Source organism: Trichosurus vulpecula, chromosome 2 (assembly GCF_011100635.1).
Source record: "Trichosurus vulpecula isolate mTriVul1 chromosome 2, mTriVul1.pri, whole genome shotgun sequence".
Lineage (NCBI taxonomy): Eukaryota > Metazoa > Chordata > Mammalia > Diprotodontia > Phalangeridae > Trichosurus > Trichosurus vulpecula.
The window spans coordinates 61,843,795-61,862,519 of record NC_050574.1 but is presented as its reverse complement, the minus strand read 5'-3'; the positions used below and the strand labels follow the sequence as shown (position 1 = coordinate 61,862,519).

The 18,725-nt window shown below is 49.4% G+C and overlaps 1 protein-coding gene across 3 annotated transcripts in view; it reads right to left on the bottom strand.

Annotated features, from left to right (window-relative positions):
• Nucleotides 1-2,561: 2,561 nt before the first annotated feature.
• WDTC1 (WD and tetratricopeptide repeats 1) overlaps nucleotides 2,562-18,725 on the bottom strand; it is a 62,058-nt gene continuing 45,894 nt past the window's right edge. For all 3 annotated transcript variants that reach the window (XM_036745140.1, XM_036745139.1, XM_036745138.1), the window contains 7 exons: nucleotides 17,601-17,676; nucleotides 16,991-17,087; nucleotides 14,359-14,532; nucleotides 7,990-8,225; nucleotides 6,760-6,925; nucleotides 5,459-5,651; nucleotides 2,562-4,547 (listed from right to left, as the gene is read on the bottom strand). In XM_036745140.1, coding sequence (XP_036601035.1) covers nucleotides 4,350-4,547; nucleotides 5,459-5,651; nucleotides 6,760-6,925; nucleotides 7,990-8,225; nucleotides 14,359-14,532; nucleotides 16,991-17,087; nucleotides 17,601-17,676 — 1,140 coding nt within the window. In that variant the 3' untranslated portion in view covers nucleotides 2,562-4,349. The remainder of the gene's footprint in view (nucleotides 4,548-5,458; nucleotides 5,652-6,759; nucleotides 6,926-7,989; nucleotides 8,226-14,358; nucleotides 14,533-16,990; nucleotides 17,088-17,600; nucleotides 17,677-18,725) is intronic.

Sequence of the window (18,725 nt, the reverse complement as noted above, 5' to 3'; positions counted from 1 at the left end):
CAAGATGGGCTGTGTAGCTTTACTTTATAGATGAGTCAGGGCTGTGTGAACCTAAAGTTACAGTAAACCTACCCAATCGTTACTTGGCACCACCAGGCTTATCATCAAACATTCCCCCACTCCCCATTTCTCATCTACAGAAGTAACAGAAGCTTTACCTAGCTTCATGTGCCCTTCCCATTCCTTCAGCTTTTAAGAGCTGCAAGGCCCATAAGAGTTCATCTATAACAACCTTTTGTTTTATGTGGGGAAATTGGGAGTGAGGGCAGAATGACTTGCTTAAGGTCACATAGGAGTGAGAATCAGAACTAGGATTCTAACTCAAATCCCTTGACTCCAATGCTCTTTACACTCCAGTTTAGGAGCAGCAGGCTAACTAATGCCTGGAGCCCAGGGGAGTGAGGATCCTGCTTATTTTTTGGCGACCTTCTGGCCTGTTTTGTTTGAGCCTATTTACTTTGTGATGAATATGCTGGTGTCTCCCACTAGAACCAGAGCTGAGGGTTGTCATTTTATCCTTCACATCCAGCACTGTGTCTAGCACACATCAGGTCCGTAATGCAAAACACTACAAACTGTGGATTATGGGGGCAGCTATGCCATGTGAGTGGAAAAAAGAACTGGGCTGCCCATTGCCAGGCAAGTCCAGGGGACAGTGATGCCTCTAGGACAAAATGCAAATTCCCCAGGTTGGTGGTACTTAGGTCTAGAACCTGCTTTGCCATTCACACACTCCGAGTTAGACTGGCTGGCTCATGGGCTGCTTGAACTTGACCAATGATCTCCACACTCTAAAACCAGATAGAATGCACCGTTTCTGCCTTCTAGAATTTTTGTCTTTCAAGAAATCCATGGAGCCTCCCCTGAACTCCCCATCCTCTGTGCTTTTGCCTGGTTCTCTCCATAGACGTGATAATATAAGCTCCTTGAAGGCAGGGACGATTTTGTTCTTGCCCTGTTGGGTGCCTAGCATAGTTGGAAGTTGAACATAACAACGTTGCTGAATATGACCAATGGGATTTTTCCTTGTAAAACATTTCTGGGGGCATAAAATAATGTTAGGGCTAGAAGGGTCCTTAGGGATTGTCTAGCCCAGTGCCCATCATCTGACACATTAAAAACAGCAGAGAGAGGGAAGGTGTTTCTTACACACAGCAGCCCCTCTCTCGGCACTCATCACTACTTTGTCTTCTTCCTTGGAACAGACCTGACCAACTTCCTTTAGGGAGCACTACCCACTGGACCCCTAGAAATTGGCCCTGGGCCACTAGACAGGAGCCATGGAACACTTCTAGTGATGGAAGAGATGCAGAATCTTAAAACGTCACTGAAGTGTGGGTTTTTTTTTTTTTTTTTGGTTATAGTGGCTCACCTCTAGAGGAAGCACTCATACTAAAGAAATTGTACATCTTTGGAAGTACCAAATGCCAAGTAGTACTGTTCTGCTTAGCACTGTCCCCTCTGATGCAGAGAAAGTGCCAGGCTTTGGGATATCCACTAAGGCTAGTGCCCAGACCAGTGGGGGTGATCATATGGCTTTTCATAGTTGCTGCTCTAGCAGAGGAGCAAAGTCTTATCTATTGACAATGTATAGAAATGTGTGAAAAAGATTTGTGAATCTCAAAGCACTCTGTTTCAGCTGTTCATTAATTGGCAGAATCAGGGCTGGGCTTGGACCTGCCTAATGACGGCTCCACTAGTCATTTTTCCAACCTCCTCATCTGTAAAACATGGCACAGCAGTGCCTGCCCAGCCTCAGCCGGAAGGATGTCATGAGCAACAAGCAAGTCCTCCAATGGAAGCACACTCAGAAAAGGCTCAAAGCTCTCTACAGACACGAGGAGCCGCATGGCATCGTCCAACAAAGACACCATTAGCCTGGGGATGCGGAGCCAGAACTCTGCTCTTGCCTTGGCCACAGATTCGCCTGGTGGTCTTGGGCATTTTCCCTTTCTGAGCCTGTTTCTTCTACTGTAAAAAGTGTCATCTGAATTCTCAGGTCCCTCCAGCTGTGAAGTTCCATGTTCTAAGAGCCCCTGTGGTCAATGTTCCAAGCTGGCCTCCTCTCTTAGCTCTCTGGAAGGTAGAAAATGTCCCAGATGCTCTCAACACAGGACCCAGAATCCTAGTTTTTTTCATTTACTACCTACGTGACCTGGGGCTGGACTAGGCAGCCTTGGAAATCCCATTTTGAGCTCTCTGATCTTATGAGTGGCTATGGACCAAATCTTTCAAAAGGGGCAGGAGTATGGGTATGGGACCACTGCCATTAGACTCCTCCAGCCCTGCCCTGGCTCTGGCCATTCCTTTCAGCTTCTGTAAAACGACAGATGTGGATAACACCGACAAGGGTTATCCAAAGGGAAGTGGTCTAGAATTGGAGGTGTCACATGCTAGGTGCAAATCCTGTGTGTGGAAAGCTGAGTCGAGGCTCAGCTTGGCCCTCAGTAAAACCAGGGATGAGTGACCAGTGACATTGGCCTGCAGGGGCCCAAAGCATTGGGGGCCGGTCCTGTCTTGAGGAACCTCCCCTCTCCTTCCACAAATGCCACATCCACACCTAGAACAAAATGTTTTTAATCAATTGCATTGTCACCCTCACTCTGCTGGGGGTGGGGAAGGAGGGGAGGGCAGAGGAACAAAAATATTCTGCTCCTGCCCAAGGGGACAGTAAGGCTTTTGTGTTTCTTCCACACTGGGGGGGAGGGGGAGGGAGAGGGCCCTGGGCTGGAGCAGAGTGAGTGTCAGCTTAGAGGCAGGAAAGCTAAGGGGCTATGCCAGGCCTCCCCTCCCCTCCCCAGGGAGCCCTGCCCACCCCACTCTCCCTCTCTGGACTGGAGAAGTCAGGGAAAAGAGAGGGGAGAGCCAGTCCCAGCAGCAGTTGTCTCCTTCACCAATAAATATACTTCATTACCAAGCGAGGATAGGAAGGAGGAAAGGGGCGGGGAGGGAAAGAAGGCGGGGAGAAACCGCCCCTGCTTTGTGGGGAATGAAGCAGCAGAAAGACGCCCCAAAACCTTTCCTGTCCATCCTCCTCCGAACCCACTCCTAATTTTACTTTTAAAACAATGAAATGGATTTTAAAATGATCCCCAGCCTGGCTAGCCGGCAGAGGCAGGGAAGCACCCTCCTCCTGACTGGAAGGCTGGGACAATGGCATCTACTTTTCCCAAGTGTCCTTGGCTCGGAGGTGGGGAGGGTGGGACCTGAGGAGCAGGGGAGGGGGGAGCCTGGGCTGGTGCAGCACTCTACAGGGAGAGGAGGATGTGGGGGGAGAGTGGATGAGACCCCCTTCTCCGCCAGCATGTGCAGATGGACATGTGGGGTGGGGTGGGGTGGCCCCTACGGAGACAGACAGAAAGGCCATCACTCCCTAGGTGTCCAGAGGCTCAGCACAACAGGGAATGTAAAATGGATAGGAAAGGCGGAAGGGGGGACTCCACGGCCAGGGGAGGGATGGTAGAAAGGAGCCCTTACTGAGCATTATGCTCAGCACTGACGCTGGAGGAGATGAGGGACAGTGGAAGGGGAGGATGCCAATAGGCTCTGGGGCAGAGGTCACAGTGAGGCCAAGCAGAGTTGGAGAGGGGGCATTAGCGTAGTGAAAGGCTATTCTCTGCCAGGGCCAGTGGCTCTAGGCCCCAACCACTTTCCCAGGAAGATAAAGGGAATGAGTTAATTGAGGCTGCTAAATGAGAGAGAGCTGAGGGCCAGGACATCAGTGAAGACCGAGGCGCTCCCCTCCTATGAGGCTGGGTTAGCCTGGACTCTCCAGTCCGGAGAGGGTGGGGTGAGCTTTGCTTTCCCTCAATCTGCTCCCACCACTTTAGGACCTCCCTCCAGGGAAGAAGGGAGTAGGAATGCTGAGCAGATGCCAGAGTTGGCCAAGGCCTCATCCCTGACCACCCTGGAGGACACAGGGAGACAGGCCAGTTCTCCAGGGACTTGAGGACAAGAACTAAGCAGAGCCAAGGGCATTTGTAGCCCAAGATTCCTCCTTCACACCCCACAACCCTGTCTGTAGTCATAGAAGGGCTCCAGTTACTGGGGTTATGCTCTTGCCCTCCCAGCAGCCTGATGCCAGAGGACTCGCTGCCAGGGGCAGGAGGAGGGAGACTGCTGGAAGAAGCTTCCGCTCTGGGCCTCGGACAGTCACCCCCAAGAGTCTGGAAGCCAATGAGCTCTACTGTCCCCCACCCTCCACCCCCAAACAAACAAACAAAACGGGGAGGGGGTGTCTGGAGGGGGATAAAAAAAACCCAAAACCAAAAAGAAAAACCAAAACTAAACCCCTCCTCCTCCTCCTGCTCCTCCTCCTCTGTGAGGAGATGGGAGGCGTAGGCTGGGCCTTAGCTGGGCCGGCACTGGACCTGCCCCTCAGAGCTGTCCTCGTCATCAGAAGCCCCAGCGCCTCCACTGCTCAGGCCCGTGATCCGGTAGCCCATGTTGAGCAGCATCACCTCCAGGGGATCAGCATTCATCCGGCGCTGATTGGCCTGAGAAGCCCCCTCCATGTCCTCAACCACTCGTCCTGTGAGGTCTTCACTCTGAGGGGGGAAAGGAAGGAAGGAAAGAGGAAGAGCACGGCTTGAGAGGGAAGCAAGTCCCTTCCGTTCCCTACCTGTGAGAATGATGCCCTGAGAGGGCTGCATCCACAGGGGCCAAGGCCTGATCTGAGTCTCCCCTGCTGCTGCTGAGCTGTTATTTTTAGCCTCAAAGACCCAGCCCAGATTCTGCTGACAGCCTTATGGAGCCTGCTCGGTTCCCTGGAGAAGTAGGGGCAAATTCCATTTGGAATCAGAAAACTGTTTGGTTTCTGAGGGGAGGGGGAAGGGAAGGGACCAGTCCCCACAAGGAATCCAAACACCAGCCGCCTTCTTCAGGCCTAGAGCAAATCCCACCTTCTCTAGGAAGTCTTCCTTGACTTCCCAGGGGTATGACTATGCATAGGTAACTTCATCTCTTAACACCCCAGGTCCCTATCTTATTCCATCACTCACAATAACTACACCTCACAGCGTTGTACTCAAGACATCCGAACTTCTGGGCTTCCTCCTCCCTGTCTTCCTGCAGCCCTTCTTCTAAGGAGCTATTCTCCATGGGTCAGTCTCTGCCTTCTGGGCTGGAAGCTCTCCTAGGAAAGCCCTTGTATCTCCATCTTCTTGGTGACCTCCACAGGGCTGGGCAGTGATAGCACTGCACATTGCAGGCATTGGGTCAAGAGCCCTGAGGCTCCATCCAGGAGATGGCAAAAACAAGGCCAATAAGAAGCCCATCGCCACTGACTCGTGCTGTGGCACTTCATGATTTTTCAAGGGTTTCCCTTCTGAAAGTGGCTCAGAGAGGTCAATGGCTAAGAACACTTAGAACAGCACAGTTAGCAAGCTTTGGGAGATGGACGCAGGCCTTCTGATTCTACGGTCCCAGAACATTCTTTCCACTCCGCCCTGTGCCTCACCTCGGGCCGAGGATTCCAGAGCCTCACAACTGGGTCAATGCCGCTGGTAGCCAGGAAGCAGTAGCTGGGGTGTGGCTGCAGGCAGTTGACGATGGACTCATCCCCCTGCAGAACGCGCACCAGGTTGGTAGTCTCTTTCTCCCAGATGAAGAAGGAGCCATCATCCGAGCCACTGACAATATACTGTGCATTGCTGGGGAGGGAAAGGAGAAGGTTAGTCACCATGGGTGGATGGGTGGGAGTCACTGCCAGCATTCACAATACTTCCCGCCCACCCCCAGCCTTGTCCTTCAGTTCCAGAAGCTGTTGGGATTCTGGATTGGAGGAACAGGGAGAAGAGTCCATGTACCCTATGTAATAGAGGAAAGGGCCGGGGAAGAGAAAGACACTCGAGTCTCCCAGTTTCACCTTATTCTGAACTACTATTTTTGTAATGAGTAACAATGGCGGCCCGCTCTTATGTAGTTGGGTACTGTAAGTATTACTGGCCCCATTTCAGCGATAAGGAAACTGACCCAGAGATGGCAGAGCATGAGCCAATGTCTTTTAACTCCAATCTGCTCTCTACGCTTCGGCACCCTCCCCTATAGCTTCCCTCCACCCACAACACACTGTATACCTTTCCACCTCTGTACCTTACTCATACTCTTCCCTATGCTTGCGATGTCCTCCCTATTCCTCTTTACCTGATGAATTCCTACCCATTTTTAAAAAGCCAATTCAAACGCCACCTCCTCCCCAAAAGGCAAATGTGAGCAAGTGAGAGGACACAAAGTGCTTTTGCAAATGTTCAAGTATTACATAAATGCTAGTGGTAGTTATCATTACAGCTTCCTGCTCCCTCTGACCTGACTAGAACTTTATATGTATTCTTGGGAGCGCTCCACGATGGAATCCCATGTGACAACTGTTCTTGGGTCTTCGCTCCCTACTAGAATGGAAATTTCATGAGGGCTAGATTTTACCCCTGCCAGCAGTGAGCACGGGGTTTTTGCCCAGGAGCAGGTATTACTAAATGAGACTATCTCACGATGTGGTATGCTCTTCCTCCCCACCCCCTTCACCTGGTACCTAGTACAGGGCTGGGCGCACAATGTGCCCAGCATTGCTTGTGGGGGCTCTCCTGAGTCCCTTCCCAACTGCTAGGCTCTGAGAGTCCTCACTGATCCTCCTTCAGGGTGATTAATCAACCTATGGAGAGCCAGCTTGGTGCCCCCTGGCCTGTGCACAGAGAAGGCTTCTGTTCTCCTGTGGCCAGCCAAGCCACCTGCTTGGAGCAGAAGGAACCCCGACTCACAAACCTGCCGAAGAAGTTTGCTTCCTTGATGTCTGTGGTGGTATTGCAGTGCCCACAGTACCGGAACTGGTAGTCATAGCTCCGCTCCCGTAGCACCATCTCGTCTTCTGAGATGGAGTCCTTTCGGCTGGTGCTCCTCAGTCGCACAGGACCACCACCCTTCTTTTCCTCTGTGGGGAGAAGGGGCCAGAGTCAATGAGCAGCCTGTTACCCACCCCTCTCTGCCTTCAGCTCAGGTGCCCTTGTACAAGATTTGGTCTCAGTGCCAGGTCAGAGCTCCACAAGAGCCAGCACAGAGGGACATTTCTAGAGGGAGCTGACACAGTGGACAAGAACTCATTTATGGCAGGCCTGACTCAGACTCACTGGAGACAGCCACACTGACTGAGAGTGGGGAGGGCAGGGAAGCATCTTAAGGTTCTTCCTTCCAGAAGGCTGCCAGGGTCAGGGCTTGGATGTCCAGAGTCACCATCGGCACTCTGTCAGTCTCAGGGACAAGGGAAAGGACTACAAGCACTGAGTGAGTGGATTTTTCTAAATCAATCATGAAATTTAGACATTATAGCTGGGAGGGGTCCTAGCTATCTAGGACCCAGATCTCTCTAACCCTGTGACTTTTAGTCTGACCAGGGAATGAAGCACCTTGATAGGAGGGGCTTGGTTTTTCTTTTGTTCTTGTATCCTTGGTGCGCTGCACATACTAGCTGCTTGAGGACCCAAACTGAATTGCCGCTCCCATTTTACAGACCAGGCAAGTAAGTTCCAGAGAGACTGAATACTTTGCTAAGGTCACACAACGAGTAAATGGTCCAAGTCTCCTGCCTCCACAGCAACACAAGCTGGAATAAGACTATGACCAGCACAAAACAAGATGTATACAGTGGAGCACACACAGATCCGTGACTTTACTGGTGAGGGCTATGTGACCTTGGGAAAGTCACTGCCCTCTCTAGGTTTTTGCTGGACCAGAGGATCTCTAAGATCCCTTCTGTAGGCCTAGGTCTCAAGGTCCAACTTGATTCTGTCCTCATTTGGTTTCCATGGGGGCAGCTGTTGTTGGGGTGATACCTGGCTCAGGCAGCTAAAGCAGAAAAGAGAAAGGAATTGGGGTGGGCAGGGTTAGGGAGCAATACAAACCTGGAACTCATGGTACCTATCTGGGCTCAGCTCATAAGCTGGCAGGGGAAGGGAGGCTCACACCCTTCTCCCTCAGGATCAGCCCTACCTCACTCACCATTATCACTCTTAGAGAAGAGAGCTGCAGTGATGTCCCGGCCTAGAGCATCACAGGCACTGCTGTGGGCCTGCTCTGGGAACTTCCCTTTGAAGTCATCCAGACACTCTAGGGCCTCAGCCACATACTTGAGCTCGAAGAGGCATCGTGCTAGACGGAAATGAGCCTTCAAATGGCAGGGGTTGAGGGAGATGGCCCTGAGGCAATCCCTCAGGGCGTCATAGTGGTCCCCATCCCTAAGGAGACAGGAGAGCATAGGCAGGTAACTGGAGGCAGGGGAGAAGAGGGAGGGAATACCATCTTCACTATACCTATTACCTCCCCGAAGCCCAGGTTTTGCACACATCAGCTATGAAGGACTGCTCCCCAAAGAGCAGCCTTGGGCTCTAAAGCCGGCTTTGCTTGGCCATTCTAAGATCCTCAGTGGACACAGCACATTGGACAAAGTTCCTGGCCTGGAGTCGGGAAGACTCCTCTTCCTAAGTTCAAATCCAGCCTCAAACACGTACTAGCTGTGTGACCCTGGGCAAGTCACTTCACCCTGTTTGCCTCAGTTTTCTTATCTGTAAAAAGAACTGGAGAAGGAAATGGCAAACCACTTCAGTGGTTTTCTCTGCCAAGAAAACCCCAAATGAGGTCACGAAGAGTCTGACATTACTAAAAAAATGCCAGAACATCCAAGACACTTTAAAACCAAAGGATTTCCAGTGTGCAAGCAAGAACAAGGCAAGAGTGCCCCCCAGTGGGCAAACAGCCCAACTGCACACTGCCATTCAGTAAACACCTCAGGCACCATCCATCCACTGGGTCCTTTTCAGAAGTCCCCTTCTTTCTTTCATCACCCCAACCCTGACCCCCAAGTCTTAGATTCCTCATGGGGAGGAGGGAGGCCCAGTATAAGCTGAGGGGAAGGGGACATGCATAGAGCCCAGGGGACAATCTCTCTCAGCCTGGTCACTAGCAGCTTCTCTCCTGCGGTTTACCAGCTAGTCCATGCACTCTGAAAAACCTTAGTAGTTGTGGGAGAGGGAGGGAATGAGGCCAGCAGAAGGCCATGAAGGACAAGGGCTGAAAGGAAGTTATTTCTAGTAACATTTTTGTCCTCCCAGAAAGCTATAGCACCCCTGTTCTCCACCCTGTCCTGTCCAGGGACAGGACATAACTCTGTTCTGCAAACACAGTGCCCAGTACGAGGCCATGGTAAAATCTGCTGACACCATCATTATCATTGAAGTATAAAGGCCATGCCCTGGTCACCTGGCTCTAGGCAACTGGATCTATTCTAGGAATAAGACTCATTAAAAGCCCACGGTGTTAATCTGATAACAGCATATTACACCCACAATCACCCCCACTCTCTCACTAATCTTCAGTCTCTCTTTTTCTACTGTTCCTTCTCGGATGTCTACAAAACATACCTCTGCCCCAGCCCCACCCCCATTCTTTTAAAAAATTTTTTTCCCCTACCAACAAGTCTGCATTTGTTCTCCCTCCCACCTCCTCCCTCCCCCCACTGAAGAAAGCAAAAAACCCAAAACCAAAGCAAAATCCTTGTTAAAACATGTACAGTTGAGCAAAACAAATTCCCTCATTGACCATGTCCAAAAAATATGCTTCAATCTGCACTCCATCAACTCTCAGAAAGGTGGGCAGCATGTTTCATTATTGGTCCTGTGGAACTGTAGCTGGTCATTACATCGATCACAGTCCCCAAGTCTTTCAAAATTCTGTCTCTACAATGTTATTGTCTTTGTATAAATTGTTCTCCTGGTCATGTTCACTCTGCATCAATTCTTACAAGTCTTCTCAGGTTTCTCTGAGACCATCTACTTAATCTTTTCTTACAGCCCAATAGTAATTCTTCGTATTAATATACTATAATTTGTTCAGTCATTCTCCAAGTGATGGGCATACCCTCAGTTTACAATTCTTTGCTACCACAAAAAGAGCCATGAGAAGATTTTTTGTACATATAGGTCCTTTTCCTCATTCTTAGTCTCTTTGGGATAGACCTAATAATGGTATGATTGGGTATACACAATTTAATGGCTAATTTTGGGCAGTTACAAATTGCTTTCCAGAACGGGTGAACCAGCATGTAACTGCACCAACAGTGTATGGATGTGTCTGTCTTCCCCCCTGCCTCCAGCATTTGTCATTTTTCTTTTTTTTTTAATACAACTTTGTCAATCTGAATCTTCTTCCATTCATAAAAAACCTTTGCTTGATCTGATCCTACCATCCAAAGTATCTCTTGCCCTTCTCGGCTAAACTTAAGAACACCATTTACACTTGGTGCCTATACTTTTTTCTCTTATTACTGTTGCTGTATTCGTCCTTCTTTCTCAAAGAGGACCATGACATCAGCTAATTGATGACTTGACTGGCAGTTGACTTTGATTTGAGTGAGGGAGGGCTGTGCAAGGTCACCAGCCTCACTTTCTCCTCCAGAGCCATCTGGGTCCAGTGGCCTGATATTCACCAGGATGACTAGAGAGGGCCTAGGATGCACTGGGAGACCCTGGCCCTCGGGCTAAGGCCTTTTCAGGTTCTCACTCTGAGTGAAGTAGCGCCCAGTCAGGGAATCAGCCTCTTTAAGAAGTGAGTCAAAGATTGGCCCATTTAGTTAGAAAAAAGAAAAGAAGAAAACAAAAAATCAAACTGGGAGGGCAAGACCCTCAGGGTTGCTACTCAAAAGAGAAACAGTTACCACTGACATTCACTCAGAGCTAAGAGGGCCTGAAATATAGACATTAAGTGGAGCTTAGGCAGAGATCTATTGTGGCCCAATTTTTGAGCTTCAGAGTGAATATAAAACTGTCTTATATATATATAAGACCCTCTTATAAAACCCTCTGCAATCTGGCTTCTGATTTCATCATTCAATGGAATCTGCCTTCTCCAGTGGTACCAATGATCTCTTAATTGCCAAATCCAATGACATTGCCTCAAAATTCTTATTTTTCTTGACTTCTCCACAGTCTGACACTACTGATCACCATTTCTTCCCTTGGATACTCTTTTCTCAAAGCTTTTATGACACTAGTTTCTCCTGGTTCTTCTCTTACCCGTCATCCTCCTTTGCTGGCTCTTTATCTGTTAACCAAGGCTCTGTTCTGTGCCCTTTTCATTTCTTCCTCTAAACTAATTTTCCTGAGCTAGTTTTAAATCACCAATTGTCTTTGAGATGCAAACTTACCATGTCCCCCCAAACCCTCGCCAATTCTCACCTTTCCTGTCATTGTTGAGGGCCCCGCCCCCACTCCTCCCAGTCAGCCAGGCTCACAATCTCAGTATCATTCTCACCTCACAGTCGAACTATTGCCAAGTCTTGTTCTATCCACCTCCACGACACCTCTGTTCCTCTACTCACACAGTCACCACCCTAGTGCCGGTAAGTCCCCATCAGCAATCACCATCTAATTGGCCTCCCTGCCCTCTCTCCCCACTCCACTCCATCGTCCACATGGATGTCACGTGATCTCAAGTGTAGGCTGACCATGTCACCTCCCTGCTCAATAAGTTCCTGTTACCTTCAGGATCAAACAAAGTCCTCTGTTTGAAACTGAAAGAATTTCACAACCTAATCCCCTCCATGCAGTCTATGATTCATGCTGTTTCCCCACTGGAATGTGAGCTCCTTGAGGGCAGGAACAGTGTAGCTTCTGGCACACAGCAAGTGCTTAATAAATACATGCTGGCTGATCACTCATCTATCAAGAACACAAACATAATGGCTGGGGTGGGGTGGGGGGGAGGTGTTAGTTGTAATTAGTGCAAGTAATGAATCCCCTCAAGTGGTTGCATGTATTTGAATTTGAAATTATAATCATGTAAAATATGATACAGACAGTTCTTGCTTTATATAAATTTGCATTATGCAAATTCAACTTTATGTAAAGAATTCTGGACGAAATGTGCATTCCAAAAAAACACCTTTGTTAACTTTACCTTACACTAGTGCACACACTTGCGCGAGCGCTCTCTTCTCTGCAGCTTACTACCCCCACCAGAAAGACCCCCTTCAAGTGAAAGCAGAAAAACTGATGCACAGAGAGACACTGTGACACTGCCACCAGGTCAGGGGCTTGGCTTGTGACCTCCAGCAAGAGAGACCTTTGCCTTGTGCCACCCACCTGCCTGCTTGTCTGGCCCCCATGGATCTGCCCCCTGGGTGCTCTTCCTCTGTTTCGGCCAGACCCCCGTGTGATCTTCCTCCTGCTCTCACTTCTCTGTCCATGGCCCCCATGTGTCCTTGAACTGTGTGCCAGCCCCCTCCCCTCTATGGGTGCCATGTCCCCTTCCTCACTCACTCCCTCTCTTCCCCACATCCACAAGCAAATTCACATTATGTAAAAAAATTATGTAGAAGACCATGGAACAGTCCACTTAAAGTAAGAACTATCTGTAATTGGCTCCAGACCAATAGAAATGTGCAATGCAAATCTGAATGAATGTCTTCTCCATTTCAGGAGCTTCCTTATTCGCACTAATTGTAATCTACTTGCTGTCCAAAAAAGGATAATACCAACCAGGACAATCTAGGCTAGATGGGAACATTCAGAGACTCCAGGCAGCAGTGGCTGGCACAGGTGAAGATCACAGATTTGGCCAAAACACACACTTAGTCAATGGCTAACAAGGAGGAACTGCTCTGAGATTCTATGGAACTTTCCAGCTTCAAGACTGAGCACCTAAGGCAGGAGCAAAAGGGTGTGGTGTGTGGGTCATCGGAGCTGCTGCTGCCACACTGTGACTAGGATAGACTGACAATAAAGGGGGTGGAAGGGGGAGGGGGAGAGGGGTGCAGTCATGCAGAAGCAGAGAATCCATCATGATCCAGTAGACACCAGAACAAGCGGGAGTGACTCAGGAGCTGCTGCAGTGCTGAAATCCAATTACTGTCTGCAAGGTGCCCCTCTCCGAGCTGATCATGAGTCAGCCCAAAGACCAAGCCAAGAGCATTGCAGGCCTTGGGGCCTGTGAGGTACGCAAGCCGGAACAGCAGCGATCTATGCTGGAGAGAAGGCCGCAGCTTTGCTCTCTCCACATTTTAGGAAGGTCACGAACAAGATGGGGCACATCTGGTAATACGCAGGGCGAGGGGACTGGAAACTAATCATCATCTCCTGGCCAGAGCTACCAGGGCATAGCAGCAGCAGCAGCAGGAAGGATTAAAAACCATTCAGATAGACCCCAAAGATCCCAATGGAAATACTTTCTAATTCCAGGCAGCATAATAACTAGAAAAGGACATGACAATGTACCAAGGGAAGGTATGAAGCTGAACTGAGAACCATGGAGGGCTTGTGGGCTGAAGGGTTCCCAGTACTGGGCATTTACTAGGTTTTCCCAATGGCATCCTCTGGTCCAGGTAGCTGCCAGAAAGAACAGAAATGGATGGAGACCCAACTGTCCTATTCCCAGGAAAAAGAAGGCCCGTCAGTGCACAAAGATGTGATGGAAGAGAAGGGAATATATATATAGCTAAGCACTTTCATAAATATCATCTCATCTGATGGGCAAAAGGAGAAAGAGGCCTTTTCAAAGTCCAACTGCTAGCCCTTGAGGAGCAGCTCAGGCTCACTGTTTGGATGAAAAGCATCCAAGATCCAAAAAGCTTAAGGACCTCTAGACACTAAGGGGCTTCACCAATTTCCTTGCCTAGTATCTGTATTACTGCCCCCCATCCACACTTGGTTTCAGGGAAGCCCCTGAACTCTTCTGCTGAACCAGCAACAACCACTAGAGGCGGTTCAGCAGGAAATGTGGAACTTGGGTGATACAGGCTCTGTGGCATGGGTGGGGATTCTTCTGAATCTTCTTCCTGGGGAGGGTCAAGGGTCCCAGGGACAGGGTACAACCTCCAGCTCAGACTCTGATGCCTCAAACATCTATGATTCCCACTCATGTGGACCAGAATCTCTTGGTGACCTAGAACAGCTTCATGAGTTGCTGAAAAATCCATGCCCTGGTAGTCAAAATGGGAAGGACTGTGAATTTTGTGGCAAACAGTGAGAAAGCCCTACCGACAGCAGCTGACACCAGAGCACTTTACAGTCCCTCTCCTCACAGGGACCTTAGAAAGAAGCTAGTGACAAGACTGTTATCCCTGCTTTTCAAATAAGGTCACTGAGGCTGACAGGTAAGTGACATAGACCCAAGCTGGAAGAGACTTCAGAAATCCTCTAGCACTAGAAACAGAGGCTCAGAGAAAGGCAGTGACTTGTCCAAAGTGACTGAGGGATGGGCTTGGTTTGGTTCTGGCTGGTCTGCTTTCTGGGAGGAGGAGCCAGGTTGGCTAAGCCCAAGGATGCCCAGGCACCCCTGTCCTGCTGTCTGTTGGCCAGACTGCTGGGGCTCACTCACCACTTGCGCTTCATGTAGGCAGCAGCTCGGTTCCCGTAGAGCATGGCGTTGTGGGGGGCCTTCTGCACGGCTTTGCTGTAAAGCTGGATGGCCTGAGTCCACTGCTGGCAGGCAAAAGCCTCATTGGCCTGTTGCTTCACTCGCTCTAGGGATGGAGGCAGCTCTGCTTGGGGACTACAGAGAAGAGGTAAAACAGGGGAGAAAATCATGGCAGGAGAGCAAGGGACGAGGCACCCAGGCCAGCAGAAGGAGTGACCCTGAATGCTGGAAAAGGGCAGGCCAGGTTAGCCCTACCAGGTATGTGATGCTGGCCAGTGAACTAGGCTAGCCCTTCCTTAAACCTCACTGAGAAGGACAGTCTCCCAGCTCCTGCTCCAGAGAGGCACAGCTGAGACAGCAGATGAAAGAACGGAATGGGCTGTGGCAGGAAAGCTCCAGTAACTCCTTCCCCCAAGTCCCAGTTTCCTACTTCAAACTGCCCACTAACTGTCCACACTGAGACGGCTCATGTCCTCCTTCTGCAAAGCTCGCCTCTTGCCACCATCACCAGATTAGCCCAGCTCAAAGCCTCCCTGCTTCATCTCCCACCTTCCACACCCAGCTGGTCGCCAAGCCCTGCCGACGTGACCTCTACCATCACCTCCTCTTTGTCCCTCCTCCTCTGCTGCTCAAACCCTCCTTAGTTCGTGCTCAGCTACTGCAACAACTCCCCACACAACCTTCTTGCTGCTCCCATCAATCCTGCACACTCTGCCACCACTTTATTGGCTCTCCACTGTCCAGAATAAAGTCCGAGTGACTTTGCTTGGAATTTAAGGCTTTCCACGGCCGTCCTTTCCAAACTTATTTAACCCTCCTCCCCCTGTACTCTTTGGTCACACTTGACTCTTCACCATTGCTCACTTTATCCTGGCCCTTGCTGTCCTCTCCCCTTCCACCTCTGATAGCCCACACCAGCATACAGCTGAGATGCCGCCTCCTTCAAGAAGCCTTTATTTAATGTATCCATATAAAAGTGCTATTTATCAGCTTGAATTTCTCTGGCCAGACTCTCTGACTCTTCTTGTGCACGTATTCACTTCTGGAATTGCACACACCTCATCCCTCAACCAGATCACAAGCTCCTTGAAGGCAGGCGGGTTTACCTTCCTTCCTCTGTCATCCAAATGTTTATCACAGGGCCCTATACATCAAGGAATCTTATTTTAAGGTTGAAAGGCACTTCGGCAGCATCTAGTTCAACCCAAACCTACGAGGAATCTCCATTCTGACACACTAGACAAGTGGTCTCTGAGCCCTCCACATGAGGAAGCCACAGTCTCCCAAGGCAGTCCATCCATTCCACTTCTGAACAGTCTCCCTGTTTGAAAGGTCTTACCCGACATCCAGCCTAAACCTGCCTCTTTGAAGGTCCCTCCAACCCACTGCTCTGAGAATAAACAGAACACACCTAATTCCTCTTTCCACATACAGGATGGCCATCCTGCTCCCCTGAGTCTTTTTTCCAGGCTAAATCTTCCCTGCTCCTTCAGCTGGTCTTCACTGCTACCCCTCCAGACGCTCCCCACATGCTAAGTCTTCTTGAGCTGTAGCAGCCAGAAATAAACTCAGCCCTCCAGATTTGTTCTGACTGGGGCAGGGGACATAGTGATTAACTCCACTCGAGCTCTGAAATCACTGCTTCTCTCCAGGTAACCCCAAATAGCATTAGAGCAGCTGGCTGCCACGTCCTATTGCTCATCACTGTGCAGCTTGCAGTCCACTAAAATCGCCAGCTCTTTTTCAGACAAAATGTTTTCTGATCCTGCCTTCCCCATCTTGTCCTTGAAGCTAATTTTTGCAACCCAAGCTTCAGCCTTCACATGTTTCACTGTTAAATTTCATCTTGTTAGATTCAGCCCAACACCTGTCGAGATCTTTGGGGACCTTGACATAATAGCAGGGGTTTAATAACGTCTGTTGAACTGAACTAAATTTCTTGATCCTAGATTCGATAGAGGCGAATGAAGGGACTCTCCTGAGGCATCTCCCTCCCTCTATAACACAAAGACATGTAGTCATGCTTACCAAAGCTATGCAGAAGAGAGTCACAGACTCATAACACCTCTTGAGTTGTAAAGTTCCAACTCCCTGGTCAAGATTTCTTGCCCTCCAGGCTCAAAGGAACTAGAAAATGTCATACCTACCTCCCAAGAGAATTCCCAAATGACAGTTTCTCCCCCTAATACATTATCTCTCCCCTCCACTTCCTGTGTGTTGGAAATGGTTCCTATTTCATCCTATCCTTACCGGAAACTTGGAGATTACAGGGGAGAAAGCAAAGGGGGAAATCAAGACAGGATAGAATGACAGCAAGGCAAACTCTGGGGCCTCAATCCTTGCTGATGCAATCCTAAAAGGGCATGACTTGACACATTCTCTATTCCCAAAGGCCTGACCAGGCAGAAGGAACAAAGCAGCTTCTCCACCCACAAACCACTCCACAACCATGGCTTTGCTGGCTCTCTCTTGCCTCTACGGCAGATCCACATCCTTCCCCTCCCTCTCTGGGAAGACCCATGAAAGGTGCCGAGTCATATGATGGGACACATCACAATCAGGGAGAGGTGCTGCAGCCTAAAGCAGGCATTACCTTACGTGTGCTCTGCCCTCCGACAATCGAAAGCCATTGCTGTGCAGGTGGAGCCCATTGGACATGCCATTGGTGGACATCTTGCCATTCTGGACCTCTGATGGGTTTGGGGGAAGGAGAAAAGGACAGTTTAAATTATGGGTATGGACGATGATGCTTCTATTCCCACCCAAACCCAGGCAAGCCTGCTGATGACAGGCACTGGGTGGCTAAAGGAAGCTTACTGGTGGTGGACAAAGTAGGCTTAGAGATTCTCCCAGCCATGCCAGAAGAAATGGGAAGGAGGCAGAGAGCACTGTTCCAAAGGAGAGGCTCCCCAATGGGGGAAGGTTGGAAGACCTTATCAATACCCAAGGAAGCTCAACATGACCTATGCTGGTTGTCCAGGGGTTACAAGCCCAGATTAGAAGTTGGGTAGGGGAGATAGTGGTAGTAAAATAAACGCACAACTGAATCAGAGGGAAGAGAAACACTGACAAGTTGTCTAGCGATATCTCTACAGAGGACGGAGATCTGGACCCCACGGGGTCAGCCTCTGAAGCCTCCATTCTGATCTGATGGGGAAGAGAAGTAGTGTCAGGAACCTGGGCCCTCCCATTCCCACACTCACCCCCTGATGAGTGACATTTCCTTGGCAGGAGAAAGGTGTATGGTCTCTGCTTGTATGTCAGGTCAAACAAATAGACCTAGAGGAGTGGGGAGAGAGAGAGAGAGGCCATGAAAATCCCTCACTGTCATCAGTGGACAGCAAAGACTCCACCCTCTTCAAGGATGTATCCTAAAAAGCCAGGATACAGTGGGTGCCAAGTAGATGGCAGGGAGGATTCACAGCAAGTGGTACTTAAGGCCTTGCCAGACAAGGATCTATCAGGGCATCGGGAAGTTCCAGAGAAAGAGCTCTCTGAGTAATATTCAGCCAATTCATATTAAAAGACATGAAAAGTTATCAGCTGAATGCATACAGCTCCTTAAGATTTACAAAGTACTTCATAGAATTCTTTCATGTGATCTTCACAACAAGAATAATCTCTGAGAAGTTACTACAGATAGTATTTCTCCTCATTTCTTTCTTTTTTTTTTTGGCAGGTGGATAGGCAAGGCAATTGGAGCTAAATGACTTGCCCAAGGTCACACAGCTAGTAAATGTGTCGTCTGAAGCCGAATTTGAACTCAGGTCTTCCTGACTCCAGAGCCGGTGCTCTATTCCGTGTGCCACCCAGCTGCCTCTATTTCTCCTCATCTCACAGCTGAGGGAAACAACGCTTGAAGTCTGTGGGATGTGGTTCCATCGACTCCACATCTACCATCTTCCTATTGTCCTTTCCTGATTCCCAAACAGAACCCATTCTACCCATTACTCTCCGGGTCAGAAGAAAGCCCTCCCCAGCTCCAGCCTACAGTGACTACCCGTGCCCCCTGCCTGAACCCTTTATATGTTGTCCTATTCGGGATCACAGCACCATAGGGCCAGACTGCGAAAGTGATGTGCCTGGTCACAGAGCCACAAGGGACAGTTAGGGATTAAATGATATTATAAAGCAATAAATAATGAAATGCTTCCTGCCCATTTAAGCACTATAAAGCGCTTGCCTAACAGATTAAATAACCTTGATAGGTGGGCAGTACAAGAACTGTTTTCCTCATTTTTAAGATCCATTAAAATGGATCTAATATAAAGTGAATGCTCAATAAGCATATGATAGATTTGGCTCAAAGCTTTTTAGAGGTCCTGAGG